The 18,499-nt window shown below is 47.4% G+C and overlaps 1 protein-coding gene across 1 annotated transcript in view; it reads right to left on the reverse strand.

Moving 5' to 3' along the window:
* DNAAF8 (dynein axonemal assembly factor 8) overlaps positions 1-18,499 on the reverse strand; it is a 90,818-nt gene that overhangs the window by 34,616 nt on the left and 37,703 nt on the right. Inside the window, exons 14-19 of the mRNA XM_077786797.1 lie at positions 11,649-11,765; positions 9,003-9,147; positions 6,631-6,862; positions 4,692-4,798; positions 1,574-1,728; positions 153-297 (exon numbers count right to left, since the gene is read on the reverse strand). Coding sequence (XP_077642923.1) covers positions 153-297; positions 1,574-1,728; positions 4,692-4,798; positions 6,631-6,862; positions 9,003-9,147; positions 11,649-11,765 — 901 coding nt within the window. The remainder of the gene's footprint in view (positions 1-152; positions 298-1,573; positions 1,729-4,691; positions 4,799-6,630; positions 6,863-9,002; positions 9,148-11,648; positions 11,766-18,499) is intronic.

The following is an 18,499-nucleotide window of genomic DNA, read 5'->3' on the forward strand; positions in this document are numbered from 1 at the left end:
GCCTGGAGATTCCTGCAGCAGCATGAGCAGGCCTTGATATTCCCAATAAATATTCCCTGCACTGTAGAGGTGTGGTTGGACTGCTGATGTGGAACTCACACACACTGAAATGCAAACCCTCCCTCCCAGGCTGCTGGGCAGGGCAGCATTACCTGTCAGCAAGGCAGGGATGTGATGTGTGGCGTTCTCCTTCCTCAGCAGCAGCACCAGGCAGTGCCTGCGGGGCCCACCAGGGACTTCTCCTCCTGCAGGACCAGCAGGTGGGCTTGAACTCTTGCCAGGGCAAAAGACAGCAATCTGAAATAATGAAGGGCAGATTAGACTGCTAAATCCAGATGTAATTACTATAGAGCTCAAGCAAATAGATCAATTACAATGGCATAACAAGATACAGCTCATCACAGGGCCATAGGAACTCCAATATCTGCATGTTTTGCGTCATCTTTTCCTGAGACAGAGAAACTTAATTTAAACTCAAGGAAGAGGCTTAACACAAAATCATTCTGCCCTGCAGCTGGGCTGGGCTAAAACCACAGCAGTTGTAACTCAGCTGATAGGTGGTACCATCCACCATAAGTGGATGTACCGTAAGTCGCTCTAAGATTATCTGGAGTTTCAAATGAAGGGATGATTTTCAGAAATTTTAGTACCCAACAGCAGATTGGAGAAATGGTTACTGCTGTTAACTCCTTAATGGTCACTTAGCAACATGCTCCAAACATCTGTCTATTTATGGGCTGTAGTATTCCATAAATAGGTTATATTTATTCTACAAAATGTTATAGGCAGGAACATTGTTATTCCTTAGGCTTGATCACAGAACAAGCAGAAAAGAGGGGATTTGTAGAGTTTGATTTGCAAAATTATGCATGTCCTGACTGACATAGCAAAGAACCTTCAGCATGATGATTTGAAGTGTGGGGTCCACTCCTTCGTGAGAGAAGGTGTCATATGATTCCTGTGGGATTTATAATATAAGAAGTGCAGCACTGGACTTCTTGCATATGTTAAGTTTGACTGCAACCTTGTATTTGTGATTCTTACTGTTTCCTTAGGCTGACTTCTCAAAATGCCAAGTGCACTTTACCTCAAACCTATCACCATGTTAGGCAGAGCTTCAAAGAAAGAAAAAAGTTATTTTTGAAAGCTCCTTTTGAAACCCATCTGGAATGCACTGAAGTAGGGAACTTCATGCTGAAGGGCCCAGAGGGACTGTGAAGTACATCACCAAATATCAGTCTGTTAGTGAAGACTCTTCTCCTGAACCACCTTTGCAGATGAGCATTTTGGTTCATGGAGCTGCCAGCCCTTGGCTATTCTGACATCAGTGGCAAAATTCACATTTGTTTTAGTAGGAGCAGGATGGTGAATTTACACTCCTGTCCTCCATGAGAGGCAAGGCTTTGTGGGGATTTTCCTACTAGAGAAAAAGCCAGCACTGAATGCAGCCAGAGCACCACTCACACGGAGAGCTGGGAAAGACAGAATGGGTGTCCTTGAGCACTCACTGCAGGAGTGCTGGCACCATTAGCTGCAGGGCAAGGGGTCAGCCAGGGCACAGAGGGCACAGTACCTGCCCTGCTGCCATGCCCAGCACGAGGCCTTGCTGTGCTGAGAGCTGCAGCTGCCGCAGTCCTTGCAGCACAAAGCCCCGGCGGGCACAGGTCGAAAGCACAGCCCCATAGGCACAGGGAGGTACCACAGGTGACACCAGCAGAATGATGTCCCCTAGATCAAAGAAAGAGCAAGAAAAGCAGCATATTATTGTCACAGGAGCTGTGGTATCAACGCAAGGCAGCTCTCACAGCAGCTGCCTCTACCTTGAAGCAAACAGCTGCATCCCAAGCAGTGACCCTGTGTTTTATGGTTTGTTTGCTGCATCCACCTCATCATGACTGCAATCCAAGGCCAGCCCAGAGTGGGAAAGCTTATGGCATCACCAGTAATATCTTTATGAATCATCAGATGAGACGAGCCAGCCTGTCTCCCCAGGCCTGGGAGCTGCTCACAGGCAGTGTGTCGGTGCTGGCCGGGCTGTGGGAGCTGTCCCCGTGCAGTCCCCAGCACTCAGGGCAGGACTGAGCCTTGTAGGCCTGACCATGCTCTGAGTGACCAAACAGGGCAACAAGAACTACTTGTTCTTGATCAATTTGTCCACTCCAAAGAGCATGAAGCAGCTGTGGCCACTCCTCTCTGCTCTCATTCCTCTCTGCTGTTATTGGTGGTCTCAGCAATCCTGCTCAGCACCCCATTCTGCTTCCTGTCGTCCCTCCTGTGTTCCTGCCTTTAATCTTCATCCCAGACCTGTATTGTGGCACAAGTTCCTGAAGCTCTGGACTACCTGTGATCTCACCTTTGGTTTGGTACCCTCTGGACCTCACAGGTTCCTTGGACATCATGACAATGGTATCAGTCTGCCCTGTCCCACCTGATCCTCTCCCAGCAGCTCTGGCTGCTCGAGCTCCCCTTGAGTCCCTCACCCCAGTACATGCAATTGTAGACACATTACCTCAGGTTAGAATTGGGTTTTAAGACTCCTGTTTTCCAAGTTGAATGCCAGGGTCCCTGGCAACCTTGAGCAAGCTTAGGAGAAAGAGCCTCCAAGGCCTTCTGAGCAGCCCCCACATCTTAAGCACTGTGAGACAAGCTCAAGACTTTTCCCTGAAGCCTCTGATCTGCCTGAGCTCCCTGTTTTTACCATGACCTCCATTATTACACTTTCTCAGTTCTAACACAACTTTTTTATCCCTCACAATGTATATCCAGATCTTCATAAGCTGCCAAGAGTGAGCTCTGAAGATAAATCCTCAGTACCACTTCTACATGGGTTTTCCCTATGCTACCTCATAATTTCTTATAGCTTTAACCAATTGATTCAATGAGGCTGGAGGGTTTTTTTGTTGGATCCCAATTGATTCTGAGGGTAGGACAGTGAATATTTATTTTTATTCTAGACTTTGTGATATGGATATCTGTCCTGCTAAAGCTGTCTGGTAGTTCAAAGCAATAGCACCAAAACAAAGGAAACCTTGTTGTATTTATCACTAAGGATGGGAGAGGCAGGATGGTTCTTTGCCTAAAATCTCTCTTTGGCTTATGGCTTTAACACTGGATTTTAGCCATATTCATGATATGGGATCTGTCAAAATCTAAGATTGCTGGCGGGAAGATTTTGGTTCCACTCCAGTTGATAACACTTTTTAAAAAGTGTTTTAAAAAATGTATGTTTTGCACACACATATCCCAAATCAACTAAAATATCTGCTTGGGCCACCAAAACTTGATTACTGGGAATGGGCAGGTCTACCTAGCTGCAGTACCTCTGCTCTGCATGGGTAAATATTCCTGTCTCCAAGAGGAGCTGCTGGAGACCAGAGGGAGTCAGTGAATTTTTCTTTTCCTGAAAACCCCAAGGGTGTCTGCTCCCAGAGCAGAGTTTCAGCTGCTCTTGCCAGAGCAAAGTTATCTGAGGAGCAAAGCTTGACAGTGACTTCTGAGGCTCCATGCAGATGGAACGTGGTGTGGTGGAACTCAGCAGCCCACAGCAAATGTGAATCATTAGCGGCCATAAAAGGAAGGGGAGGCAGCAAATGTGACTCATTCCATCAGTAGCCACCAGCTGCCATCAATCCCAATCCCAAATAACAGAGCCAAGGGCTGCCTGCCAAACTACCTGAGTTAACATGAACCAAAAGAGGAAAAAAAACCAATTTTGAGACAGTTTTTCATTTCTCCCTTCTCCATTTTCCTTCCCTTCCACTAATTTTTTATCTTTTTTGCCTTATGCTTTCATCCTTTTCTCATGGATTCTTTCCTTTGGCAATGTAATTCCCCATGCCTTCTTTCTCTGTCACTCCAATCCTGCTTTCCTTCTGCCATCTCCTCCCTGACAGCTGCTGAACTTCTGCTCCCCTCAGGCTTCATTCCTGTGAATGAAATTCCCACCTGCAACTGGGCCAGCAGGAACCAGCCAAAAGCATTGTCCAAAAACCCCCTGCACCCCAGATGTGCTATGCCAGGCCCACTCCAGGGGATTTTGGCCTTTACAGCAGGACCCCAACACCTTTTAGCCAGGCAGGGCCTTGGCAGGTGTCCCCTGGACACAGTTTGCTGCTGGTTAGGTACAAATTCAGGGGCTGAACACTGGTCCTACAAGGGGAAAATGGGGATGTGAGTGGAACCAGGTGATAACTCATTGATATTAATCCCATAAAATGCTCTCCTTTCTGACTGTGGTCAGTCCTGCCCTAAACGAAGCCTTAACCATTTAATTCCCCTGATTATAATATTCAGTCTTCAGCAGGAGAGGTAAGTGATCTCTGATCAATAAACCAGCAGTTTAAGGACTTTTGTTAGGTCTTCATGTGACTGTGTCTTTGATGAACAGGCCCCTCTGTGCAGAGATTTCCTGTGAAGTGTTTTTTGTTTCTTTTTTCCCCTTCAATGACATCCAAGCAGCCCCCAGGACTCCAGCAGCTGCTCCCATGAGGGGGATGAGGTGGTGCCACTTCTCTGCTGCTTCATTTCAGGCAACAGTGTTTTAGAAGAAGTTCATTCCTGCCTCCAGAACTGGTCAAGTCACAGCCCTGAGCAATGCAGAGAGGCAGAATTGCCTTAGGTGGGCTGGAATAAAGTGATGTTATCAGTGAAGGAGAACTGTAAACCCTCCAATTTCATTTCCTAAGACTGACCTTTGGTAGTTGAGACAAGCATGGCTGGAGGTCGAGGCCGCATCAAGCCCTGGAGGTCAACTTTTTCTTCATCTGCTCCTGCCCCAGCTGGTGAAGGTCTCTGAGAGCTGCAGAAAAATGATAAATATTAAATGAAAAATATTAAAAGGTTCTGATTCAAACCTACTTTCTGTGACAAATCCAAGGCCACAGAAGCTTCTCTGGTAAAACTGCTTTACTGGAAAAGCCATTTCAATCCCTTGTCCGTGACATGAGCTGCATCAAGGTCTCTCTGACTGAACATCTTTTCATATTACTCCCCCTGAGGCTCTCTGTGTTCAATTAAAAGTAGCTAATGCAAAGTAGTCAGCTTGGCAAAGAAATCTGGGAATCAAGAAATATGTCAGGCTGCACTAGCAGAGCTTCTCCCACCCACAGACACATCATAGTTGCTATTCACTTTGGGTTCTTTAGGCTGAGTTTAACCAGTTTGAAGGGTTCGTGTTAGGCAACAAGCACAATCCAGTCTGGCAGGGATGTTCCTGCCAGCGAAACTTCCACAACATTCCTGCACATCCAAAAGGACCCAATCAGGGCAGGGTGAACAGAAGGTGTGGTTGAAAGCCAGGGACTGTCTGGGAACAGTTTTGGCTGGGACTGTGAGCTCAGGCTGCTCAGGCAAACCTGCCTCATCCCTTGCCACCACCACGGAGCTGGCTGGAACACATCCTGCTTGCTCACTCCCAGGAGCTTGTAGCATTTGCAAGTCTAATCTGAAAAGGGCAATCTGAGCTGCAGTTTGTATTCCTGTCTCCCAACAGACCAAATTACCAGCATTAGGAGAAAGACAAGTGCATTATTTAGGAGGTAGCACTGCTCTGGACTGAGTTATACCAGAGGAGCAGAATTCATCATCTTTGTAAGAGGCAAAAGACATCCCTGAGGAAAATAAACAAATAAAGAGAATGAAACTTGACCAAATTGAATTTTTTTGACATCTTAAACATAAAAATGGTGAGAGTCGTTGGTCATGGCTGAGAGCAGAGCTGAACTCTGATGCATAATCCTTCGCAACAATCCACAGGTTAATTCCACATGGCTGAGCTTTGCCACTCACAGAAAGCACTGACAGCAGTGCAGAGGATGGATCTCACCTCCAGCCTGCTGCCTCTGACTGTGCCACCCTGCCCCCAGGATCAGACAGGATCCCTAAAAACCTCTTCAGAACCTGCAGGTCTGAGCTTTCTGCAGCTGAGTTTCTCATGCAGTTCAAGGTTTATAAGCCACCCTTCATTTTCACACACTTCTCTCATTATCCTCCAAAGAACCTTTTCCTACTGAATCTCTTTATCAGTTGATCTATAGGGCAAAGCCAGAGGTTTCCTAGGAGAGGGTCACTCACTGGCACACAGCCTTGCAGCTCTTCTCCAGCACCAGGTTTCCAAATCTTGCAGCAAGAATATAAATTAGAGGCCTGGATACCAGGGAACAGGGAATGGGAAGCAACTGCAACTGTTCCAGGCCTGACACATCTAGGAACTGAGAGAAAAGGAGCTGGAGCTGTGGCAGGGCAGGTTTAGGTTGGATATTAGGAAAAGGTTCTTCCCCCAGAGGGTGCTGGGCACTGCCCAGGCTCCCCAGGGAATGGGCACGGCCCTGAGGCTGCCAGAGCTCCAGGAGTGCTTGGACAATGATCTCAGGGATGCCCAGGGTGAGATTGTTGGAGTGTCTGTGCAGGACCAGGAGCTGCCCTGGATGATCCCTGTGAGACTCTTCCCATTCAGGATATTCCATGATTCTATGATCTGCTGCAGAAGAGAGAAGGATTTCTGCAGACTGCTCCCCCTGCACTCCCATGCTGCAGGACCCTTGGAAGGCTGACACAGATCTCTGAGTGCCTGCCTGCCTCCAGGGCTCACTGCCTGTGCAACAACAGCTCCAGACCATCCGGGGCCATCACCTGGAAGGTGGGGACAGGATTCCAGCAGCTCTCCCTCCAAACCAGAGGCACAGCTCCCTGTGCACCCGGCTGGGCAGGGGCAGGGACACGACAGGCTCCGCCTGGCTCCGGTCCCTGCCAGAGCCTCGGGTGATGTCCTGCAGGATGCCGTGGGCTTTGGGTCCTCTCACACCTAATGCCAGCACTGGGGACACCTTGCCAGGCTCTGAAGTGTAGGAGGAAGGCAGCTTTTCTGTGGAAACAAACACATGTGTGAGTAAAACATGGAACAACCCACCCCAAAGTCATTCACTCCACTCAGGAGCTCTTTTCAGATCTGTCAGAGCCTGACTTCAACAGAGGAACCACCTGGTTACCTGCCCTGGGAATCCATCACCTGGTTACCTGCCCTGGGAACCACCTGGTTACCTGCCCTGGGGGAGAGATGCTGGCAGCACCTGCATGTGTTTACCCAATAGCAAACCTGAGGTTATTCAAGGCAGTCAGTTGAAGCAAGAGGAATTGGTTGCCTCATGTTTGCTGTGAAAAGTTATTACAGAGCAGGTGATGCACTGGAAGTGTCCCTGCCTGTGGCAGGGTTTGGAACTTGGTGGTCTTTGGGGTCTTTTAAGCCCAAACTGTGATTCTAAGTCAGCATTTCAAGTTCCTCTTGTTCATTACCACAAGCAAGGCTGGGGGATTGAAGTACAGGAGCCTGAGGAAAGGGATGGTTTTGAAGGGCATCACAAACTGGAAATCTGGGGACTTCTTTTTTACATTATTTCCTTCTGGATTAAATACAGATTTGTACAATGCTGTAAGGTCCAAGCAAATATTTGATTTACCACCTTTAATTTTCTGCCAGGATTTGAACCCTGACTTCCCTTACTTCTTTCAACAACTCTTCCCTATGACTCTGGCAAAACTTTCTCCAGCACAATTGGGGCCCAGAAAGTAACCCCAGAAAAAGCAAATTTGTCTCCTTTCCAATTCTTACTGCAGATGTCAGAAAATGCAGCAAGGTGTGTGATTTTCTTTCCTTAGGTTTAAAAAAATATTCAAATGTAGCATTTCTTGCATAAGAATCAGGAGGCAGAACACAAATCTCCAGAGCAGGTAGATAATGGAGCAACTGGCTGTAAATATTTAAAATAATAATTTTAGAGTTATCAAGCTAAGGGTAAAAATCTAATTTACAAACTTGCACAGCAGTTCTCAGCTCAAATGAATTGTCTCTTCATAAGAAATGTTCTTAAATAATGGTGAATAGTACAGAGCATTGAAGCAGATCTGCTGCTTGTCAGCTCCTAATGACTGCAGGTTTTATGGTTTTCTTATTAATTTCTGGAGCCCTCCTCCATTTCTCCAGCCCTCACCAGAAATGTGTTCTGTGCACAGCACCCAGCCAGCTGCAACTGCAATCCCATTCCTAAGGCAGTCTGCTCCTACTGCTTTCAAATGCAAAAAGGGAGTGAGGAGACTGGGGAATTTTCTCTGCTTAAGCTGCTCTTCATTCCCCTTCTGCCAGAGGAGAAGGAAGCCTATTTCTCTGCCTCTCAGCCTGCCTGTGCCTTTCCCAAGAGAAATGGATTGTCTGTGGCACACCTGAACCTTCCAGAAAAACTTTGTGACTTAAAAAGAAGCACAAGCCACAAGCAATCTCTAAACTCTGAAGCTAGGAGCACACCTGTTGCTCTGGAGTTGTGCTGCAGCAGCAACCAATAATATTCCATAATGCTTTAAGGCAGGCTTCATCATCTCTGTTTCTAATGGGAGAAAATAGAGACTTGAGTGGTACATGCCAGTATTTGATACAAAGTCTGATGTTCAAGACTTTGTGATTTGAGAGCCTCAGATTGTGTTTATTTACCTTATCCTGCAGCCTCACACCTCAGATAGGATTCTGTGACATAATCTGGCATTTTGGTGATGGTTTATCAGCCAATGCAATTACAGGCCAGATAAATCAGTACTCCTGAAGCCCCATAGGCAATGAGATGGGGGAATTGTGGAAAAGGGAGGCTGGATTTTCTACAGCTAAAACCTTGGAACTAGCAGTGAGGAACTAAATGTTTATATTTAACTCACATGAGCCTGTCCCTGGTGGCTCAGGGCACTGAAATGTGTGAAAGCTCACTGCAAAGGAACAACAGCTAAAGTTTGAGACCCAAAAATGTATGAAGAGTTAAAAATTCAGCTCATGGATATTCTACAGTGGGAACAGAAAGAAAGAAACAGTCAAAGCTATTCTCTAATTTCTTTTGGGAAAGATACAGGAACTGATAAAGCAGCCCTCATGCAAATCTGACTCTGATCACCCTTCACCTCAGTGCATTTACAGATCTGGGCCTTCCTCAGCACGATGGAAGCTGTGGAGGAGAAGCAGAGCCCACCTGAGCTGGAGAGCAGCAGGTCCTGGCCGGGGTAGAGCAGGCGGAGGCCGCAGACATCCAGCCCAGAGCCCAGCAGCAGCTGCAGAGTGTGATGGGTCTCCAGGGGGCTTCGGAAGAGAGCCTCAAACAGCAGCACCATGGCAACCTGGACAGCCAGAGAAAAACATGGAAAAATCAGGGAAACGCTCCCAAGCCCAGCAGAACCTCACAGCTGCAGCCCTGCTGCTCACCTGTAGTGCCCAGGATGGATCTGCACTGCCAGAGCAACAGAGAGGCTTGGGTTTGGTTTCTGTTTATGTGCAGTTTACACACAAGGCTCTTGGCTTTGGGCTAAATCACATCAATAATTATAATTTAATCTATTTCTGCTGATAAAGCTTTGTCTTTTGTCACATAAACCTACTAGTGAAAAACTGCAAGGCCTCTAGGGCAGAGCCCACAGTGCACCCCTTCTGCTGTTCACTTTGTGCAGCACCATTTGTCCATCTTTGGATAATTAAATAATAATAAACCAACTGGTTGTGTCTCTATACCTTTAACAGCACCAAAATCAACACTAAAAAAACATCAAAAGGCAATCACATCACTGGTACTGTCCCAGATTTACACTTCAGAGTCTTCTTAACCAGCCTAATCCATTTCAGCCCATCCTGGCATGAGGGAAGACTCACACCAATACATTCTGAATGTTTATACCCAAAAGGGAAGCAAATTATTATTATTTTCCCCATCAGAGAAACAAACTGTTTTATAAAGCAAGCACTTTACGACAGGGAGTTGTGTGGTCCTGTGGATAATAAATTGTCTAGCTGGGGATCAGACAAGATGATTTTCTGGCCCCACATTTGGGCATGGTTCTCCTGGATGTTGAGCAGCTCAAGGATTTCCCCAGCTCAAGGTTTATGGCTGCAGCAAATGCCAAATGAATCCATCACTACTGGACACTTGAAATTAAATGCTACTGCCACATAAAGACATTATGAGGCTTTACCACCATGATAAATGAAAATAGAAATTTACTCAAATCATATAAAAGTGGTCTAATTAGGAATAAAAGCTCTATTTCTTTATGTTTGTCTAGCTGAAGCTCTCCTGCTATTAACCCAGTACTCACAGCAGCCAGTAAGGAGGAATTTTCCTGTAGCTGCTCTGAGTCCCTGGGGCTGCCTGGGCTTGGGCCAGCTGTGATAACGGAGCCATCCAGCACAGGGAAGCCTCAGGAAGGGCCAGTGTCCCCTTTCCTCAGGAGCCTGGCACTTGGCCTTGCTCTCCATTGCAGCTTGGTTGAGTTGTGCCTGGCCTGGTCTCACACATCACCAGTTCTGGCCACTGTCTGCACCCTGGGCTTTCTGCCTTGGCCTGGTCACTGGGGGCTCCCACCTGCAGGGCTGTGCCAGTTCTGGGGCTACCAACACAGGAGAGATGTTGGCCTGTTGGAGCAAGTCCAGAGGAACCCATGGAAGTGCTCTGAGGGCTGGAGCCAGGCTGGGAGAGCTGGGGGTGCTCAGCTGGAGAGGAGAAGCTCCAGGGAGAGCTCAGAGCCCCTGCCAGGGCCTAAAGGGGCTCCAGGAGAGCTGGAGAGGGACTGGGGACAAGGGATGGAGGGACAGGACACAGGGAATGGCTCCCACTGCCAGAGGGCAGGGATGGATGGGATATTGGGAAGGAATTGTTCCCTGGGAGGGTGGGCAGGCCCTGGCACAGGGTGCCCAGAGCAGCTGTGGCTGCCCCTGGATCCCTGGCAGTGCCCAAAGCCAGGTTGGATGGGGCTTGGAGCAGCCTGGGACAGTGGGAGGTGTCCCTGGACTTTGCAAAGTTCCAGGGCAGACATCAGGGTGAGCTGCTGCCTCCTGAGAGTGCCTCATTGAGCCCTGCTTTGGAAATCAGCCTTGCTGCCAAACCAGCTATGAAAATGTGGCTGTTCCACCCTGGAAGTGTCCAAGAGCAGGCTGGATGGGGCTTGGAGCAGCCTGGGACAGTGGGAGGTGTCCTTGCCCATGGCAGGGGTGGCACTGGTGGCTTTGAGGTCCCTCCAACCCAAAGCAGTCCGTGGCTCTGTGACCCTGGGCTGATCCCCATTACTGCTGCTGGCCCTGCTCTGCTCTTCTCAATAATAACTCATCTCACATGGTGAGATCCTGAACATTTTGTGCTGCACTCCTAACCAAGAGCTAATTGAAATCACTTTAAACTTCTCTTCTCCTGGGGTAGAATCAGTAGAAATGCTCCCTACTTGTTCATACTACACACAGTTACTCAAGATCAGGCAGTACCAGAACCTTCAGAAATTTCTTGGAATGTTTCCGAGCCCAAGTTTAATCAAAGTTGTGCTGTTTACTGACTTACAGTCAAGTGGTTTCAGGTTATCAAAATTTTGTCTACTCTTACAGATTTGCACCTGGTTGGTAGCAATTTCTCCAACCTACACATTTCAAAGTTTAATCTTCTGTTGCTCAGAGCAATCAGCACATCAATACTGATGACATAAAATACCCAGCTGATATATTTAGGTCTGAGTGAAAAATACTTCAAGATCAGTAGTTATATCAAAGCTCTAGATTGAAATATTCCAGGGCATTTAATTGTGTCACAGTGTCCCCCTGAGCCCCCAGGTGAGGAAGGAGGGGGGTGTTTGTTGTTCTTTACCTCAGTGTCTGTGTCTCTGCAAGCTTCCATGGCACTGCTGTCAGGGAAGTGTTTGTCATCACTCTCAACTGTCTGCCAGTAAAATCCCTTTGGCACTGCAAATGCCTTCTCCACAGCCTGAAATGCACAAAGGACAGCTCTCACTTCCACCTTATCTTGGTCCCTTAAAATAAAGCAGCAAAATCAGGATCTTATGGCCACAGAGCACACAAGGATGCAGCTGGTGGATTAAACTCAGTCCAGTGTTGTTAATTTATGTAATTTGCTTTCTTGCAATTATTCCAGTACTTCCATTTAAGTGACATCCCAAGAATATGAATCTGCAACTGCTTCCCAGGAGCCTGAGCATTCCCAGGGTCCAACCCAGTGACTCCCCAACATGCAGAGCACTCACAGACATCACCAGGAGCTGCATCATCAGCTGAGACCTCAATTCCCCACGACTGTGCTGAGCACTCAGCAGAAAAGGCCTTTGTGAAAGCAATGCTCTAATTAATCAATCAAATGGAAGGGCAGGGAAGGGATTGCATGAACTACATGCCTGTAGCCAAAATAGCACATTTCTCCTGTGCTCATGTCACCACAAGTGACACATATCTGTTAGTCTCATTGTGCCACATCCTCATGGACAGGCAAAATACTGGCATTTAGGCCACAGCTCCACACAAGCACAGCATTTCCCAGGCTCAGCACCTTATTTTGTTTCTCATCCATTTTCTGAGCAGCCAAGCAAGCAACTTGTACAAGTGCAAGGGTAAGGATGTGTCACTCAGGAAAGGAGAATGTGCTGTGACTGCACGCTCTGTAAGCAAGGCCACAGTCCAGGGACAAAGGCAACCCTTGAAAGTCACATTTGTCAGCTTCTGGTTTGAACATTCCAGAAATACAGATGCACTTAGGCAGAGTCCACAGTGGGCAGGAATCATTCCAAGGATGAAGAAAAAAAAATAGTCACTTTTAAAACACAGGTCCAGATGTAGCTCAAAGAGGCTTCACTACTTTTAAAGGCTCTACTTTGATTTACAGCAGGTGTTAATTTTTCCTCGGCTTATGTGGACTGACCTTTACAAAAACAGAAAAAGAAATTAATTTTCAACATGGTCTCATCAGGACTTTTATGATGGAAAGAAAAGGGGCAAACCCAGCATGGAGAAGCAGGGTTAATGCAGCCACTCTGCATTATGAGCACCATATAATGCTGTTTAATTGTGTAATCACCTGAGAGATTTTGGGTGTGCTGCTTGGCAAATGATAGGCACTTCAGAGCATTCCACAAATGTTTCAAAGTAACAACCAGAAAATGAAATTAATTTGAATAATAAAGCCCCTCTGACAACTGCCTTTCCACTTCAGTAACCTTTTGTGTTGCCTCCTTCCTGTATTTCCTGTGTTTCATAATATATTTGCCTGAAATCAGAACTGGGGATTTCACTTTTCACCCTGTTTCAGTCAAATCAACTGCACCAAACCAAGGGCTTTGGCATCTCCCAGTGGATCTGTCCATTCTGTCCTGCAATCCATCAATCCCCAGCCTCCACTGCTGATATTACACTTGGTTGCTGTGGAAAATACCATCAGAGGAAAAGTAGATTTAAGGAAAGGGATCTTCCCCATTCCCAGTGCATGATGCCAGCTCCTACCTGCAACAGTGGCACAGTGCAATGAGCCCAGACAAGCCCTACAAAGTGGGAATGCAGCAAAATCCCAGTTTCCTATTTCTTCCAGCTGTTCCTTGAACAAACCTCCTGTTTGTGAATCTTCCAGAAGGAAAAGAAGGGACAAATGTGCTCAAATCACCACCAGCCTCTATTTCCATAGAAACCTTCAGGATAATCATCCAGCTCAGGACACAGGGAAAATCCAAGGAGAAAATACAAGGGGATTCTAGGGTGGAAATCCAGGCTGGAAAATCCAAGGGGAGCACCCTGGTGTAAGCTGTGGATCCATGAGGATCCCAGGATGCTGCTCCAAGGGCATAGCAAGGCTGTGGCCACACCTGGGAAGCAAGGCCTGTGGGAATTGTTCCTGTCATCTGTCACATCTGTTTTCCAACAGCCAGCCTCAATGGGAGCTCACAAACCAACAGAAAACAGAAAAGTCTTATTTCTCCCAGAAAATCCTTCTCCTTGTGAATTAGAAAATAGAGAGGTGGCTGCAGGATGAGCACCCTGCTTTGTCCAGCCTGGCTATAATGTCCCAGTGGAGAGCTCCTGACACAGCCTTCCTGTGCCATCAGCAGGAAAGAACAGGCAGAAAGTCACTTTCCCTGTGATGTAGGAGAGAATTTCATGGAGCCAGTTGTTCTAGTACTGAGCTGAGTCCTTTTGGACACAAAAAGAGAGAGGGACCCTCTGGAGGCAGCTGCAGGAGCCTTCTCCTACTGAAAGAACTTGGACACTACTTCTGTTTATGATACTTTAGTGCTACTTTTAATGTTTCACAAGAGGGTGGGTGTGAGAATTTCACCTCAGGCCTGGTTCCTGTCACTCCTCCAACATCACAGCAGCTGTAAATCCTTTCCCAAGCCTGTGGAAGCTTCAGGTCTGAGTGCTGACCTGCTCCTGGTGGGAGGAGAGGAGATTCCCCAAGCCCTCAGAATGGTGAAGAAGCAGCCCAGCCTTTGATCCCTACCTGAGAACCCCTCTCCAGTGAGGCTCTGAGCCCTGTACCAACCTCCCATCTCCTGGGAAAAGCCTTCTCCCAGGGAGGAAGGTTCCCTGCACTCAGCCAGCAGCAGCTGCACAGCCCCAGGGATGCTCTGACTTCTGCTGTGACAGGTTTCAAAGCCCAGGCTCATGAACCATAACCATCCCCATGTGTGTCTCCAGGGCTCCTTACAGCACTGACATCCTCTCCATCCACACTGACATGATCAGGATGAGCAGGGAGGGAGGGCACATCCATAAACTCCTGGCTTTAGTCATTGCTTTTTGCCAATTTATCCTTGTTTGGTTTGGATGACAAATTCCAGCTTCGGTCACCTTAAGACACTGGAAAAGACCACTCTGTGCCACAGCTGGGATTGAACACACACCAGTTTTTCCAAAAGCATTTAAAAGAAACCCCAAGCTCCTGCTTTGTTTCAGATAATATTGCCCAGATGAAGGCAGACAGTTCTGGGAAGGAAACTCACAGGAGAACAAAAACGTGCTGTAAAATCCTCGGCAGAATGAAGAATAAGCACATTTCAGAGGAGACTGGAGCTGCAGCAAAACCATGAATATTTAACTGTCACACAGAAATATGACCAAGCCCGTGATCACCTCTTTATGTTTACAGTATTTTCTGCTCCCATCTCTGACAACAAAGGAAGAGTTTTTGCTGTCAGCTGATCTGAGAGAGTCTTCTAAGTTGCAAGGAGTCTTCCAGGCTGTTCTCCGTCCCAGCAGGAAAACAGAAACTGCAGGAAGCATCCCCATGTACTCCACAATCTCATCTCACACACACAAGGCAAATATCTGCTCAGCCATTATCTCTAAGACAACACCAAACCCCTTGGAGAAGGATGCTGCACTTGCAGTCCCTGCAGAGCCAGGTGGGAATTCTGTGCTGAGGTAACCTCTCCCTGCCAAGCACATCAGGGGCAGCAGAGAAAGCACTTCTCACTTCTCTCACTCAGCAAGGCTCGTGTCTGATGGGATTCACCAAATCCTGCCCCTGAATGAGGCAGCACCACTCTCAAACTCTCTCCTCTCTCCACTGCCCTGTGCAGGAGCACAGTTTTCCTGGTAGAATCCAGATGAACACAATGCTGAGTGTGTTTTCTGCACATCTTCCCTCCCCACTGTGCATGTTCCCTTCAGATGGTTACAGAATTTAGTACAGGAAAGCGGAGGCACCACAGGAAGAGCCCAGGCAGCAAAAAGCCTGAGATAGAGAGGACTCATCAAGGAAGACATGCAGTTCTGGTGACTATTTCAGGCAGTTTGAAATGGATCTCACATCCCCTTGTTCCCCTTCTGGACTGGGAAAGGGAGATCTTAAACCACAGAAGTCAGAATGAGAGAGTAGCTCCCAGCCTTTGTGCCCACCAGCACCAACGGCAAAGCACAGTAGCTCAAGAGCTCTTTAAAGCTGCTCTTTTCAGGAATAATGAATGATGGACACAATCTAAATGTGAGCTGTCAAATTTTAGGAAGAATGAAAACCTCTAATGTTTTATTCCTCTCCAAGCTGTGCCTTCATCTTTGTGCCAGCTTTGGTAGACATCAGTGTAGTCCTTCCTCCTTCTAAAGGTTAGGCGTTTTTATTTACAAATGCCAGTGGCTGCTTGAACTCCTGGCTCCATGAAAATAAATGCCAGACTCCAGCAGGACTCAGCCAGGGCCAAGATGTCACCTTCTGTCTCCTGAAGATATGGATGGCCATGCAGCTATTCTGGGCTGCAGCTATGGATTATTTTCCATAAATATAAATAGATGAAGTCCCAGGACAAACATTTCTCCCCCAGACAAGCCTTATCCATGTGGAATCTCCAGCCAGATGTGCTCTCACCCCAGCTGCTGGTACAACGTGAGCTGGCTGCACAACACACTCAGGCTGCCAGCCAGGCAAGACCTGAGTCTTTTCACTAATTCAGATAAAGACAAACCACAGGCAAGATTTGAAAGCAAAGGGCAGAATGAATCTGTCCTTTTGAAGCTCCTGCTTTACAACTTCAGCCTGGATGTCCCAGAGCTGAGTGCTGGGCTCCATGGCTGGCACTGCCAATGCTGCAGGACTCATCCTGCCACATCTGCTTTGGTTGAGCCCATGTGGAGGAGCTGTCCTGGGTGTTTTATCCCTTCCTAATGCCCAGTTCAGCTGCACAACAATCGGATCTTTCAAGCTTTGAAGGAGGAAAGCACAGCCCTGAACTGAAGCTGGGAGCTCACAGCAATGTGGGGCTGAGGTCTGGCAGCTGAGCAAATTGTGCTGCTCTCCACGGGGCTCAGGCAGCATCCCCATCCCAAAACATGGCCCAGCTTGGGTGCTGCTTACACAGCATGAAATGAGAAAGAACACATGGGGCAATAACCCCAAATCAAACCATATCTGCCCCCAGCACAGGCACTAAACCACAGCAAAGCCCAGTTTCTGTAGTTTGGGATGTGTGAAAGGCAGAGCCCACACAGCCACAGGCCTGCAGAGTTGGGTGAAAGGCTGATGTGGCAATGAGAAGCAGTTCCCGGAGCATGCCTCCATCAGCACTGAAATTAAACGAAGTTACAGCAAAAGACAGTGGAAGTTGCTGAAGGCAACTCAGCAGGGCCAAGGCCACGGTGCTTGTCAATGAAATAATGTCACAGCACTCAGAGAGCTCAGTGTTCTCATTGAGCTCATCTGACACAGACTCACAGACCTGAAAGATCCTCTGCAAGTGCCTCCCACCCCCTCTTCAGAGGCTGCACACAGAGCTTTGGGAATCTCAGCTCTAAATCTGTGCCTCAAGTGCACAGAGCAACAAGCGCTGCATCTGGGGCTGCTTGCCACAGGGATTTCAAATTTCAGCAGCAATGTCAAGCTCTTCATGTAGCCAACATGGTTATTTCAGAATTTGAAATAAAGTATGCAATTTTCAAAGCTTCTGTGTGTGAGAGCTCCTATGGCAACACAGCTAACATCAACTCCAGCAGGGAAAGCCCAAAAATCTAAAATTCTACATGAAAGAACTGCTCTACTTTCTGCCAGCCCCCTGCCACACATCAGCCTTGCTGTTAGGTCAGTCTGTGCTGCTGGGCATTTTCAGCAGGCCTGGGTTACAATACTGGGGCAAATTCAGTTCCCTGGACCCAGTTCTGGGAATCTTATCTACAATTAACCAGAAAAAAGAATTAAAAATGCTTAAGCAAAAAGTAAGGAGAAAACTTTGTGTAGACCTGCCCTTAGTCACTGCTATTTGAAAAATCATCACAAATTTTGTGTCAGAGCAGGGAAGCTACTAAAGGAGCAGTGCGAGGGGAACTGATCATCAGGAGGTGCAACAAAGTGAATTTTCTGGAACTTAAAGTAAAAAAATCTCCTTCACCTTGACTTAGGGATGTCAGTGGACAGAGGAGGAGGGATGGAGGTTTCCCTTCTTCCTTAAAAGTTCCCTGGAAATGCAGATATGCCCTGACTTCTCTGTCCTGGTAGGTATCTGCACACTTTGGAAGTTCAAAGAGATGCTCTGGAAGGTGACCATCAAAGGCTGCACCTTTTGGGCAAATGTCCCAATGTCCAGAAAAACTGAGGGAGGGGAAAAGAATTCCAGCATGGACCAAACAGGCTGAGGAAAAGCAGGATCAACGCTTGCTCTGTGTGTGTTGTCTGTATCCCAAAGGGAAATGTTTGCATCCTGAGGCTTAGCAGCAGAAGTACTTTTATTTTATGCTAAAATGAAGAAATCCTCTTTCTGCTGACAGGGGACCTTACAGTTAACAGCTTCCACAGGGATCCTGTCACTCCCAACCCAAGCTGGGCTTTAATGACTGCATTGTGAGCTGCTGCTCCTATCAGGAGTGAATTGCTTGCAGGTTAATAGGCTCATTGCACAGCACTCATAAAAATGCCTCCAAAAACCAGCACAAGCAAAGCAATCTGTTTGAGGTCCAGAACAGGCAGAAAATCCAGGAGACAAATTGACTGAAAACAAGACGTTGGCTCATGCACTAACAGACAAAAAGCATAAAGGTTATTACAATTACTGCTGGCAATTGCTCCCCAGATCACACACAGAGCTGCTCAGTACACAACAGCTTCCCTCTCCCTCCATTTCCACCCTTTCTTTTTTCCACCATCCTGCCAGGATTTCTCTCTCAGATGCTGATCCACCTGGAGCAAAAGCAGGGATTCACTGCATGCTCTTCCAACACGTGGGCACAGTTTCTTTG

The sequence above is a fragment of the Lonchura striata genome, chromosome 16 (assembly GCF_046129695.1).
Source record: "Lonchura striata isolate bLonStr1 chromosome 16, bLonStr1.mat, whole genome shotgun sequence".
NCBI lineage: Eukaryota > Metazoa > Chordata > Aves > Passeriformes > Estrildidae > Lonchura > Lonchura striata.